The 14,384-nt window shown below is 41.8% G+C and overlaps 3 protein-coding genes across 4 annotated transcripts in view; 2 read left to right on the forward strand and 1 right to left on the reverse strand.

Moving 5' to 3' along the window:
* The window catches only part of LOC311046080 (histone H3.2), a gene marked incomplete at both ends in the record, with an annotated part of 175,434 nt that extends 161,266 nt beyond the window's left edge, over positions 1 to 14,168 (forward strand). For both annotated transcript variants that reach the window (XM_084058205.1, XM_084058204.1), the window contains one exon: positions 13,758 to 14,168. In XM_084058205.1, the coding sequence (XP_083914331.1) occupies positions 13,758 to 14,168 (411 nt within the window). Of the gene's footprint in view, positions 1 to 13,757 lie in introns of those variants that run through there.
* Positions 11,268 to 11,579, forward strand: LOC311046094 (histone H4; the record flags this gene model as incomplete). Its single annotated transcript, XM_084058219.1, has 1 exon — positions 11,268 to 11,579. The coding sequence occupies one exon, from the start codon at positions 11,268 to 11,270 to the stop codon at positions 11,577 to 11,579; it is 312 nt and encodes a 103-aa protein (XP_083914345.1).
* Positions 12,924 to 13,307, reverse strand: LOC311046086 (histone H2A-like; the record flags this gene model as incomplete). The annotated part of the gene is made up of 1 exon (XM_084058211.1): positions 12,924 to 13,307. One exon carries the CDS (start codon positions 13,305 to 13,307, stop codon positions 12,924 to 12,926), a length of 384 nt encoding a protein of 127 aa, XP_083914337.1.
* Positions 14,169 to 14,384: the final 216 nt, after the last annotated feature.

Raw genomic sequence — 14,384 nt, forward strand, 5'->3', positions numbered from 1 at the left:
CTGCGGCCTGTTTGTATGAATGGGAGGGGTCAGCACTGGCAGTTTTTTTTGTTGTTGTACCATTTTAACTTTATTTGCAAATATGGAGTAGGCTTACATTTTATTTCAACATTCAATGGAATGTGAAAATACAATATGGAAAATGAATACAATGACACATTTTAAATGATAGTATTTTTTTCCCCCAAAAGGTAAATAAAATGATGTTGATCTGGGTACAGTCTTTTAAAATGTAGGATCAGGCCCAGTACTAGGATGAAGTGACTGAGGTACAGGTTGGGTATCATTTTGCCTACTTCTTTATGTATGTAAGCTATTAATTGATTGATTGATTTTCCCTATATATAAAAATGTCCCCTACCTTACATTTTCCTCTTGTAATGGAACCCTTCAAAAAGCTTGTGAAAGCAGAGCTTGCAGGGGAAACCATACAATATATTTTTTATTTTTCCTCAGCCTGCAAGCAGATTTTTTGGTGATTCACAAAATGGTGGCGGGTAGTTCAGACAAACAGTACAAGAACACAAAGGGTTAACGTAAACTGCATTATATCAGGTTCAATATTCTTAATGGCTCACCCCTGACCCTGCAGGGCTCGAGCCATGTGGCCCATTGGTCGGCTTGATGTACGTACAAGTACACAATCCCCCAGCCATGATGTACAAGTACACCCCTAGACATAATGCTGATACAGAACGTCACAAGGATTTACTCCTAATCCAACCTTTTATGCCGAGTTCCAAGCAGGAAGGCATTGGATTCATTTTTTAATCATCATTGATATGACTCGGCCAGGGATTGAACCCCAACCTCCCAATTCCAGGGTGGACATGCACTCTACCACAAGACGGAGCTGGTCTCTCCTTTACTTTAGCCTAATATACTCTGTACACCAACTTGGTGACGAGCACATTTGGAACCATGTCAGGGTCTAGGAAGCTATGTTGAATTGATATTGTGAAGAGAAGCCTATATCATTTTTCACATGCATTTCCCGTAATTGTAGCATATTAGTAGGCCAAGGATAGAACCATGGATGTATATAAACTTGGCTTAAACATGCAGCCTATTTTTGTTGCCGGACCCAGGGGGTCTGGCTTACGTGAGGCTTTGTACCTGTTTTCTCCATACATGGGCATGGTCACTTTGTCCTTAGGCCCCAGCCATAAAAGTCTGTCCCCCTTTCGTCCATACATGGGCATAGACACAGGCTGACACGTCATGTGAAGTCTGGGTCTGGCAGAACCAGGTCTCCTGGTCTTTTTTATTTGAATTGGAATAGGAGGCTTTTAGTTTTGTCTTAATTTACCAGAAAGAACAATAATAAGAATTAATAAGAATAATCGAATCTACGATTCTTCACTTCAGCCTAATATATTCTGTACACCAACATGTGTCAAAATAAACATGACAAAGGCCGGGTCCATATTGACATTTGGGAATGTGAGTCTGCTATGATAATGAGTCCAGCCATGGCACGTTTGGACGTTTATCAATATTTCTTGCACATCCCAAACAAAGGATACAGTATGAGCATAGTTCAGTGGTTCTCAAACATTTTCATGTCTGTGGACCCCAATCTGAAAATATGTTGTGCCAGGGAACCCCACAAGAGAAGATGTGTGCTGTTAAAACTTTTCAAAATGATTCAAAAATATTCCACATATTTTAAAGAGCTTTCAATACGCTTTAGAAACAACAGATCTACAAGCTCAGGACTTGCAGTGCGACATGTTCTGAGATCACCTTTTTTAAATTGCTGAAGTAGGGTTAAAAGTTGTTAAACTGTTCCTCAGTTTGCTGGGGACCCCCTGGAACGCCCCCAAAGGACCTTTGGGAGTCCCTGGACCCCACATTGAGAACCAGTGGCATAGATTTCAGATCTCAGACGATCTTTAACCACGGTTAAGTCTTAACCCTTAGTTGTAAGTCAATAGCAGAAATAGCCGATCTACAAGCACACAATACGTCTTAACCTGACAACCACAAATTGACCTTCAGGAACAAGTGTAAAGTGAGGAAGTGTGTAAAAAGTAACAACACTAGCGTTTGTTTTGTCTCACAAAACTGTCTAGCTTTTACTCTGATAAAACCACAATGACCCTCTTATTGGAGTTTTATTTAATCAATCTTGTGTCATAATTTAGTCTCTGCAAAAGAAAAAATCTCTAAACCAATTTTTCGAGTGACCTAGTAAGCTTATCTTTAGGCCTACATAGGCTACTGTGTGTTTACTCTGTGTGTGTGTGTGTGTGTGTGTGTGTGTGTGTGTGTGTGTGTGTGTGTGTGTGTGTGTGTGTGTGCGCGCGTGCGCGTGCGCGTGTGCGTGTGCGTGTGTGTCACTACCTTGTCATTACCTTTCTTCTATTTATAATGGAATGAATACTGTTATTATTAGCTATACTTGATACTTTTAAAACAACAAATCTACTCTATCATCGGGTACTGCTAAGAAATCTTGAACCTTTAGCCTAGAGAACATCAACACACAGAGGATGCCAATAAAGTGAAGGCCAGCTCAGCTCCCAGTTGGAGTTGAACTAGACTGTCTATTAGTGGGATTGTACTTTAACCACATTAACCCTGGGATCCCTTTTGGGCAAAATTTCAAAATGTAAAAAAATAAACAACAACAAAAACCTTGTAATAAGCATTTCTTAATACCAGAGAAGTAGAGCTGATAATTATGAAGGCTACTCTTAACACTAATATTTTGTATTTTCAAAATAGATAAATGCATTCTTAAAAATGAAATTAGCACAAAATGCGTGTCAGCTAACTTTTCTTAAAACGTGTAAGGTCTATGGGTTTCGAAAGCGACTGCATGGTTTTTATTCTTTAACATGCATTTTCCATAATTGTATGGTAGGTACTTTTACTTTACTTGAGTATATTTAAAATTTCGAAGACTGTTCTACTACTCCATTACATCTCTGAGGCAAATACTTTGCAGATTTAGATTATTAATACAAAGTATAGCATGTAGCATAGTTTTGTATTTGATTTGGCGGATACAGTTTTTAGTTTTGTCTTAACTTAACCAGAAATAGTAATGCAAATTAAAATTTGAGCTGCCATCAACATGCAATGATTTGTTTGGGTTTCACCTCATCCACTCAGACATTCAGCTCCACAGCTCCACCCTGTGGGGGGAGGGGAGGCATTGTTCCATTGTGTTGAACTCAGCCAGATGCTTCACACCAAATCCAGTAGATAGTAAGACAATGAGAACTCCATGCATGGGACCCTATATTCACAACCCTAGAATATAGTAGAACTATGAGAGTGGAAAGCAATTTGCCATCCCTGTAGAAGCTCTGACACATTTGTGTGTGTGTGTGTGTGTGTCCACCCCACTTTCATGAAGTACATTTAATCAGTATGTCTATCAGTGGCTTCTCAACAATTTGTGTGTGTGTGTGTGTGTGTGTGTGTGTGTGTGTGTGTGTGTGTGTGTGTGTGTGTGTGTGTGTGTGTGTGTGTGTGTGTGTGTGTGTGTGTGTGTGATAAAGTTAAGTTTTGTGGAAACTCAAACTGAGCATTACCTAGGGGAGAACTGGGCAGATTCACTATTTTACATTTTTTAACCCCTTTTGAATCACTCCTGAACAGTAAAGGGCACATTGTTAGCATTCAGTGAACATTTACATATTTCCCCCTCCTCATGTGTCTTGTGTAAAACACAGGATGCTGTGTCAAGAAGACAGACAGACAGACAGACAGACAGACAGACAGACAGACAGACAGACAGACAGACAGACAGACAGTTTAGGCATTTAGCAGACGCTCTTAATCCAGAGCGATTTACAGTAAGTAAGGACACAAGATAATACATCATTATACACATAATACAGCTAATACTAATACTAATACTAATACTAATAACAGACAGACAGACAGACAGACAGACACGATTTGCACCATTTCTCAGCTCAAAATCCCAGTGAGCCATAGTCGGATATTATACGTCTGGTTTAAGTGTAGACATAAATTAGCTGGGCTATTTATCTCCATCTCCAGACTATTACTGGGGTCAGTTTTAACCTATGAGACACATCCACTGCCAGACTAACTTGTGCCTGGGGAGTGAGTGTCCAGCTTACCACTAGATTTCAATTTAAACATTGTTCATAAGTTTCAAGGATACATTGGCATGTGTGTGTGTGTGTGAGTGTGTGTGTGTGTGTGTGTGTGTGTGTGTGTGTGTGTGTGTGTGTGTGTGTGTGTGTGTGTGTGTGACACACGTGTGTGTGCCTGTGCGGCGTGTGCAACAGCATGCATTTGCATGTGTCAAAGCTCCACCCCCTGCTAGACTCATCAGAGAGAATAAAAGATTCACCTTCAGAGTTCAGACCAAACCCACCAATTCCAGTGAGGGAGAACACCACAGCCTGTCCTTCCATCCACAGCTACAGGAGGCAATACTACTGACCCAGACCACTTTTGACTGACCACTTTTGACCAGACAATTGCTGAAGAACCAGGATTCACAGTGAAAGTCAACTTCAGAGAACATTCTAGAGGAGGGCGTGTTATCACCGACTGACATCTTGTCTTGAGCAGAGTGTTTATGGCTTCACTCAGAGACAAAATGTCTTCAAAGTTTTCTTTTTCTGAAGAGGATTTTTTATGTCCTGTGTGCCATCAAATCTTTCAAGATCCCGTTCTCCTGTCATGTAGCCACAGCTTCTGTAAAGACTGTCTGCAGAAATGGTGGAGAGAGAAGGAAAGGAATGACTGTCCAGTTTGTAAGAAAACACATTCAATGGATGATCCACCCTGTAACCTGGCTCTGAAGAACCTATGTGAGACCATCATACAGAAGAAACATCCGAGAGCTCCAAAACGTCAGAGAACATCATCAGGGGATCTCTGCAGTCTGCTGCACACTGAGGAACTCAAGCTCTTCTGTATGGAATGCCAACAGCTAGTGTGTCTTGCGTGTCTTCAACCAGAAAAACACACAAACCACAGTTTCAGTTCCATCAAAGAAGCTGCACTGGACCTCAAGGAGGAAGTTCAGATATCACTGAGTTCTTTACAGGAGCAACTGGACGTCTTCAATACATTTAAAGCAAACTGTGATGAAACAGCAGCATACATTAAGACCCAGACCCGGATGGCAACGAGTCAGATTAAGGGACATTTTAGAAAGCTTCATAAGTTTCTACGAGAGGAAGAACAGGATAGGATCAACGCACTGGTAGACGAAGAGCTGCTGAAGAGTCAGATGATGGAGGAAGAGATTGAGGGTCTGAACACAGAGATATCAACCCTTTCACACACAATCAGAGCCATAGAGGAGGAGCTGAGAGCTGAACACGTCTCATTCCTACAGAACTACAAGACCACAGTGGAAAGAGTCCAGTTCACACGACAGAACCCACAGCGGATCCCAGGGGCAATGCTAGATGTGGCAGAGCACCTGGGCAACCTGACCTTCAAAGTCTGGGACAAGATGAAGAACATTGTCTCCTACCATCCTGTCATCCTGAACCCCAACACTGCCCATCCAACACACATGGTGTCTATTGATATGACCAGTGTGAGCTGTGTACAGGAGCTTCTTGACAGCACGGATGACGAGGAACTCTATGAGCGTCTCTATGTCAAGGGTTCTGAGGGCTTTGACTCAGGGACTCACAGCTGGGATGTTGAGGTTGGACATAATAAAGACTGGAAAGTGGGTGTGATGGTAGCTAAAACAGAGAATCTGTATTGTAATATGTTTTGGAATGTGGAGTACTATGGCGGCGACTACTACAGAGCCGTCTTTTCGCCAGACTCATTCACTGACCTCGCACTGAAGCAGAAACCCCGGAGGATCAGAGTCCAGCTGGACTGGAACAGAGGAAAGCTGTCATTCTCTGATCCCGATACTAATACTCACATACACACCTTCACACACACTTTCACTGACATGCTCCATCCATACATTTACAATGCTGATACTCTCCCCCTGAAATTGTTGCCAGGGAAGGTCAGTGTAACTGGAACATGATGATGATGATGATTGATGGTAGGACATGAAAACAAAACAAATAGTTTAGTAATTTCAATGTTTTGGTGTATTTGTCACTGTATATTTGCACATACGTTAAAATTGTCTCAGCATTAACTATTAGGAGCAGTGGGTGCTATTAATACAGCACCCGGGGAGCAGCTAAGGGTTTCTTGCTCAGGGACACTTTGAAAAGCTGAGTCTTTCAAGGGGAATATTACTGTATGATACTCATGTGGTCCAGGACAACAAGTCTTGTGAATGAACACTGATATGTGATGTCATCAACCTGTCCATACAATGATGATGCCATGTTATTATGATCATATCTGTTTTTTTGTCAAAAAATAAAACATGCTTTTGATTTGATTTGGCTAGTGTGAAGTGTCTACTTTTTTCCCTTGTAAAATATAGAATCACTGTACCATTGTCCTAGCCTGGTAAACCGTCGCGTGAATTAACATTTTCATGTTTTTTGCGGTCTGCAGAAGACACATGAAAATTTGAATTCATGGTTTACCAGGCTACTATTTTGCATGAATATCATTTTCATTTTACTGAACCATTTAATGTATACATTTTTGACATCTAGTGTACAAAATGTTTCAGCAATATGATTGATTTATTTTGGTCTGATTTCTGATTGAAGTAAGCTGTACATATGATGGAATGATGTTTAATTCAAATAAATGACTGCATCGCATCTCTTGTGGGATTTGAGTTCATTTGCATGAAATGACATACATCATGGCATTTTATGATGTTAGCAGAGGTTAGTATTTAAAATATTACAGATGTGTTATGAAAACAAGGTGTGAGGAAAACTACACAGTAAATAACACCTGGATGGTAAGATGGTATGAGTTTTCTCAAATCCTATGATTATGAATGTGTCTTTAATCCGCTGAACTGAGGTAAACAGACCTAAAATGAGGAGGAGTGACTGACAGAGAGTCCCATTAGCAAAGGGGCCCTTAACATTAACCCTGGAGGCCCTAATTTGGGTCTATTCGCGAGAAGGAGGGGCTCAATACTTAATGGCAGAATCCAGGTATAAACTTGTTGGGACAGATAGTGAGGAATGGGAATATTATTTCAAAATCTTCAATTAAGAGCTATTATAAAGACACCGATGTCAAAGAACATTTATCACAATGCTTGATTTGGATAGCAAACTGAAAGGTATTGTCTTAGGGAAGAAAGTTATATCGGAACTATATAAGCTGCAGTCCCTTGATGCTACAGACTATTAACCTATCCCCTATTAAAAATAAGTTTGACCATAACACAGTGGGAGAGTGTCCTAAAAAACACCACAACAAAGAAAATAGATAATTCTCTCTCACATTTATGCTGGCATGGATGTGGAGAAATAGGGACACTCACTCGCCTGTTGTGGCACTGCCCCCTAGTAAAGGGTTTTTGAAATGAGGTTATTGCTACACTGTCTTCTATATTAGATGAGGAAATACCCCAGTGTCCACTAGTCTGTCTTTTATACACATGAACATACAGTCATCGCTTAAAACAACTCATTATTGCATTGGGATTCTTATCAGTTAAACGTACCATTATGATGAACTGGAAATTGTGTTAATTGTGTTAGTGTCCTGTCTGAACACAAAATATGAATAATTAAAAAAAAGGGAAAAAAGAAGGAGTGATTTTTATTTTTCGGGAGAAGACAGAGGACAGAGGTAGGATAGAGCAGGAAAGGTAAGAAGGAAAGAAAAGAGCACAACACAGGACACAAACAGGTCAGATATAATCACATATATGCTTACAGTATACATATTTTGCTTAATGATTACATACCAGATCTACAAACTCACAACACATCACAGCTGATTGTAGATCACATCATATTTTTTACATGTTTGGCCAAATGTAGGTCTACGTCATATGGCCAATTGTGGGAGGCCATGTTGAAAGTTGTTACTGTGTCATGTTAATTTCTGAGGTGCATCTGGTATGACATAACCGGGTGGGGCGTGCATTCCCAAATTGCATTGTTCCTGACTTGCATCGTTACCAAGTAGGCCGGTGCAAGACAATGAACTCCCTGCTGGGACACTAGATATTCATAGTCCTGGAATGAGCCACTTCTGTACAAAGCTCTGAATCATTCATGGCCACACATCTTTACAGTAAGTGTTTTGGTGTAAATCTAATCAACATGTCTATCAGTGGCCTCTCAAAGTGGAGGTTGGGGGTTGAGGGGGTCTCCAGCATCTGGGGAAAAGAAGTTCTGAAAGCATTTAAATAATTGTATTCAAATTACTCAGTTTGTAAAACATATCTTGTCTAACCCTCATGTAGGCCTACACAGTAAAATCCTTGTTATTTTATACATTTGGAACTCTGAGAGAGTATAATTGTGTGCCTGGCATGAAAACCATTCATAAAATGAAAGTTTATTTCAGAGTGGAGATTTGATTCATTCATGTTCAGTTTTGTATGATTAATTTGAGTTGGTCATTTCTCACTCATAGCAGTGAATATATCCATCAATAATATAATACATTACATTACATAAAATGTCTGTTGTGACATTCCAAAGACTTGTTGCCATAGTGATTGAGTTCATATCTGTCAGTTTGTATGTGGATTTTGTCACTGACCCTCTCTGGGGGAATATTGAAATATATATTTACTAGAAGATGTGAGAAGAACACATAAGAACATTTTTTTTTAAAGTCTGTGGGTTTTGTTAAGACACTCAGTTTGGACTAAATTCAACGACTGATGAAAGTCTTTAAGATACAACTTTAACTGTTCGACAGATAAAGTGTGATTGCAACAGTTTCTCTTCTGCATATTGTTGTGGAGTAACATTGTGTGAAGGGTAGTTAAGTAAAACAAGACCATGTCTGATTTTGATACATGGGATGTAAGACAACAAAGTGAGTGAGATGAGATGAAGTTTTGGGGAAACGGAGCATTATTTGGGGGAGAACTGGGCAGTGTGTGTGTGTGTGTGTGTGTGTGTGTGTGTGTGTGTGTGTGTGTGTGTGAAAAAAAAAAAAAAAAGAAAGAAAAGACAAAGACCATTGCTGCCAAAAGGTATCCAACAAACTATACTATAAAACATTGGCCACCAATTGTCAAATAATATAAGAAAGAAATATTTTTGAAAATAGCAGATACAAGCTCACAACACCTCGCAACGTAAGGCGTTGTGAGCTTGTAGATCTGCTATTTTCACAAAATTTCTCTGTGGAACGGAGTCAAACAAAATGGGGGGTCCCCAGTTCAAATATGATTATTTTGTGGGGTCACGGCCTGAAAAGGTTGAGAACCACTGCTCTAGCTAACCATTTAAGGACTGGGTTACATAAAAGTGTCACCAGAATTTAGTGTAATTTTCCATAAGAAAGGCCCACCAGATGCAACTCCTGCCCAGAAGATGACGCTATTGTCACCCTCAAACCTGTTTCTGAAGAACCTGTGTGAGGCCTTCACACGAGGGAGACATCACTCATCAGAGACCTTCAAAACGAACTTCATCAAGGGGGTGACCTGAGCCAGGGCTTTTTGGCTCAGGGGTGACCTGAGCCAAAAAGGTTTGAGAACCACTGGATTAGGGAACAGTTTAGGAGCCTTCATCTATTCCTTCGTGAAGAAGAGGAGGCTAGGATCACTGCAGTGAGAGAAGAAGAGCAGCATAAGAGTCAGATGTTGAAGGAGAAGAGTGATGGTCTGAACAGAGAGATATCAACCCTTTCACACATAATCAGAGCCATAGAGGGGGATCTGAGAGCTGAACACATCTCATTCCTAAAGAACTACAAGACCACGAAGGAAAGAGTCCGGTTCACATTGGAGAACCCACAGGACCACCCAAGAGAACTGATCGACAGGGCCAAACACCTGGGCAACCTGACCCAACCAGGACATTGTCTCCTACCATCCTGTCATTCTGGACCCCAACACTGTCTATGAAAGACTTGTCCTGTCTGATGATCTGACCAGTCTAAGATATGATCCAGAGATCCAAAATCCTTTAACAGAGTATGAAAACATTATTGTCCAGGCTTCAGAGTGCTTTGACTCAGGGATGTTGGTGTGGTTGAAGAGTTTCGTAAAGACACAGAAGACATACCATGTCTATCTTGGAGTATAGAGGTATCCGAAGGTACATAGAGTGTAGGCTGAACACCAGGGCCAGTCACTGATCTCTCATTGAAGCAGAAACCTCAGAAGATCAGAGTCCAGCTGGACTGGAACACACACACAATACACAACATCACACACACTTTCACTAACACACTCGTTCCATAGATTCACACTTATGATCAAACTCTCCGTCTGACGATGTTACCACGGAAGGTCAGTGTGTGACTCTGGAACATCATGATGATGATGTTGATGGTAGGACATGATAAAAATGATTATTCATTTTGTCCCATTTCGTTTTTTAAAGGGTATTTGTCACTTTACATTTTCACAGGTGATATTTGCCCTCTGCATTAACTATTAGGAGTGTTTAAATGTGAATATTACTCAGTTTTGTAGATTTTTTGGCATTACAGTTAGTTTGACCCGGTTCCACAGAACCGAAAATATCACAATTCCCCCCCCTCTTTCTTATATTATTTGACAATTTGGGCAATGTTTCACCAGTTTTTATAGTATCGTTTATTTTGATGCAGTAATAGTCTTTTTTCATTCCATTTCATTCTTTTTTTGGTGTTGGTATTAGGTATTAAAAGCCCTTAAATTGTCACTTTACTGTCATCTGGGGACCCCCCAAAATCATGTGGGGGGTCCCCACAATGAGAACCACTGGTCTAGGACAGTCAAAGTTTTCCTTTACTCTGTCTTGTAAAGGAACACTGATCTGAGATGTCATCAACATATCCATATGATTATGATGTTATGATCATATCAGTTTTGTCGAATATACTTACTTAATTGTGATTTGGCTACTGTGAAGTGTGTAATTAGTCCTCTACTTTTAATCTATTTCTCTATTTCTACACAGCTTCCTCATACAATATAGAATCACTGTACAATTCACTGTACTTTTTTTTTGCAAACTGAGGGTGATGTAACTAAAACGAACAAAGAGGGGGAGGATTGTGTGTGTGTCTCAGTGTGTGTGTGCGTGTGCGTGTGCGTGTGTGTGTGTGTGTGTGTGGGGGGGGGGGCAACGCCCACTAGGCGAAGTCTGCCTGTCCTCCCCTACGTCCTCAGAACACAAATAAAGCGACATGGCTCCATCTGTTCAAACCAATAGAATTTGTGCAACTACATTTCTAACAAGATGTCAGGACGAGGGAAAGGAGGTAAAGGTCTTGGGAAAGGAGGCGCCAAGCGTCATCGCAAGGTGCTTCGTGATAACATCCAGGGAATCACCAAGCCCGCAATCCGCCGTTTGGCTCGCCGTGGCGGTGTGAAGCGTATCTCCGGTCTGATCTATGAGGAGACTCGCGGTGTCCTCAAGGTCTTCCTGGAGAACGTGATCCGTGACGCAGTCACCTACACCGAGCACGCCAAGAGAAAGACCGTGACCGCCATGGATGTCGTCTATGCTCTGAAGAGGCAGGGACGCACTCTGTACGGTTTCGGAGGATAAATAACTGACCTGATTTACCAACAACCCAAAGGCTCTTTTAAGAGCCGCCCACACGTTATACATTGAGTTCATCCCTAATTTTGCAGACGGATGATGTAACATTATTAATAAAGCAAGCAAAAACGGCGATGCTGAATACATTAACATGAATATGCAGTTGCATTAGCCGTAGAGTGCGACTCGTATGTATTTTCTGAGTCGTATTCTACGGCTACAGTTGCATTGTATCATGTCGGTACCATGGTCAGTGTCATGTCAGCAGACCCCTGCGCCAATCTAATTCCAAACATTTGTCTTAATGCAACACTGTCATCTAATGGTTACAAAACAAAACGCTTTAACATTAACCTGAGTGGGTCGATAATATCCCTTCAGTAGTATTACTATGGCAAGACAAGTGAAAACACCTTAAACTGCACGACAGTTCTGAGCAGAGGATTGATTCTAGTTTAATAATAAGGATAATATATCAAACTTATATAGCGCTTTTCTTAATACCCAAGGACGCTTTACAAAACCAATCAAAATAAACAACTGTATTAGGAGAGAAATAAAGTTTAATCAAGCTACCCTTATTAGCCTTAATAGCAAGAAGCATTTAAATATATCATTTCAACATGTGTATTGAGAATGGGGGGGGGGGGGGGTCAGTGACAAAATGGGGTTGGCAAGATGACAAGTTTCGTTCATGTTTTTTTTACATTTGAAAAGAGTATTTTTGCAATGACTGTTAGTGTGCCTGAAAATGTAGAAAATGTTCAATATTTTATACATTTTAAGTGAAGGTGTATTTATTTTTTTCAAGTATAAGTATTAAGTTAGTATTACACTGCAAGAGAAGCTTATTGTATTCCATGTTTCATTGTTCCACTTTTCCTGTATATTATACATTACTGATTACACCTCGTGGCAATGTTGCTTTTACAGTCAAATTGTACTTTGGTGAAGAACGCGACACTGAAAATAAAGCATGGCTGTCAATAAGGTGCTTTATTGAATTTCAACTTATCAGAATAAAAATGTTAGTGAAATTGTGTGCGCGCGCGCAAACGAAGGTTTTGTCATGCCAATAAAAGCTCCTTTGAAGTAAAGTGTGCGCATGAGTGATTGGGAGAAAGGCTTGCCACTTGTTCCTCGCCGAGCCGGCGAAAACTTCTGGGAACTCAGATTACTTGCCACTAGATACAGTGGCGAGGATAAACAAAAATATACAATATACAAGATAACAATTGGGCGCTTATATTAACACCTCCCAGAGGGCAATGGAATTCACTCGTTATATTGAAAGAGTGGGTGGCTCTTAAAAGAGCCTTTGTGGGGTTTGTTCTGTCGAATGAAGTAGAATTATTTCTTGGCGGCTTTCTCGGTCTTCTTGGGGAGCAGAACAGCCTGGATGTTGGGCAGTACACCGCCCTGAGCGATGGTCACTCCACCCAGCAATCTGTTGAGCTCCTCGTCGTTGCGCACGGCCAGCTGAAGGTGGCGGGGGATGATGCGAGACTTCTTGTTATCACGGGCTGCGTTTCCAGCCAACTCCAGGATCTCAGCGGTCAGGTACTCGAGGACGGCCGCCAAATAGACCGGGGCGCCAGCACCGACACGTTGGGCATAGTTACCCTTGCGCAACAGCCTGTGCACACGACCGACGGGGAACTGGAGCCCAGCACGAGATGAGCGGGTCTTGGCCTTCGCCCTGGACTTTCCTCCGGTTTTGCCTCGTCCTGACATCTTTTGACTTTTTTTCTTGAGATAAACTACGAAAAGAAATGTGCTGGACGAGAGGAACACGAAACCTTTTATATCTTCAACTCAGTGTTGTCTGTGGGCGCCCCACCAATCATAGATATGAGTGAAAGCGCGGGGTGAGTGTGTATGAGCGCCCCTCCAATCACTACTAGTGGCGTGAACGGTTCCTCCCAGAGAAGGAGGTTCCTGGCCATGAATGAAAGAGCGGGCTGACTGTGTATGAGCGCCCCACCAATCAGTAGGCTACTAGACTCGTGGCGTGATCGGTTCCTCCCAGTCTAAACTGTGGTTCCTCCCCAAACAAGGAGGTTCCTGACCAGAGACCAATCAGAGAAAGACGGCGTCTCAGAGCCGCTGAAATAAAGCGCAGGAGTTTGCGCTCATTTCAGGACAACTTCTTAATCTTACCTACAGATTTAAGCGGAAAGAAAGATGGCAAGAACCAAGCAGACCGCTCGTAAGTCCACCGGTGGCAAAGCCCCAAGGAAGCAGCTCGCCACAAAGGCAGCTCGTAAGAGTGCGCCGGCAACCGGTGGAGTGAAGAAGCCTCACCGTTACCGTCCCGGTACAGTAGCTCTGCGGGAAATCCGTCGCTATCAGAAATCAACTGAGCTGTTGATCCGCAAGCTGCCCTTCCAGCGCCTGGTGAGGGAGATCGCCCAGGACTTCAAGACCGACCTGCGCTTCCAGAGCTCCGCCGTCATGGCTCTTCAGGAATCAGCCGAGGCTTATCTGGTCGGTCTGTTTGAGGACACCAACCTGTGCGCCATCCACGCCAAAAGGGTGACCATCATGCCCAAAGACATCCAGCTGGCCCGCCGTATCCGTGGAGAACGTGCTTAAACTTATCTGATATTGCCACTACCCCAAAACGGCTCTTTTAAGAGCCACCCAACTATTTATTTAGAGAGATCCTGTCTACTATATATTCTTGTAGTTGAATGATATTGCGCAAAATGATCTATTCCCCAATCAAAGAAAAATACGCACATAAGTGTACATAAGTTGTGCCGCTGATCTCTTTGTGTACCGATTTATATAGGCCCCAAATAAAATGTA

This window comes from Gymnoscopelus microlampas (assembly GCF_963454915.1).
Source record: "Gymnoscopelus microlampas genome assembly, chromosome: 5".
Taxonomy (NCBI): Eukaryota; Metazoa; Chordata; class Actinopteri; order Myctophiformes; family Myctophidae; genus Gymnoscopelus; species Gymnoscopelus microlampas.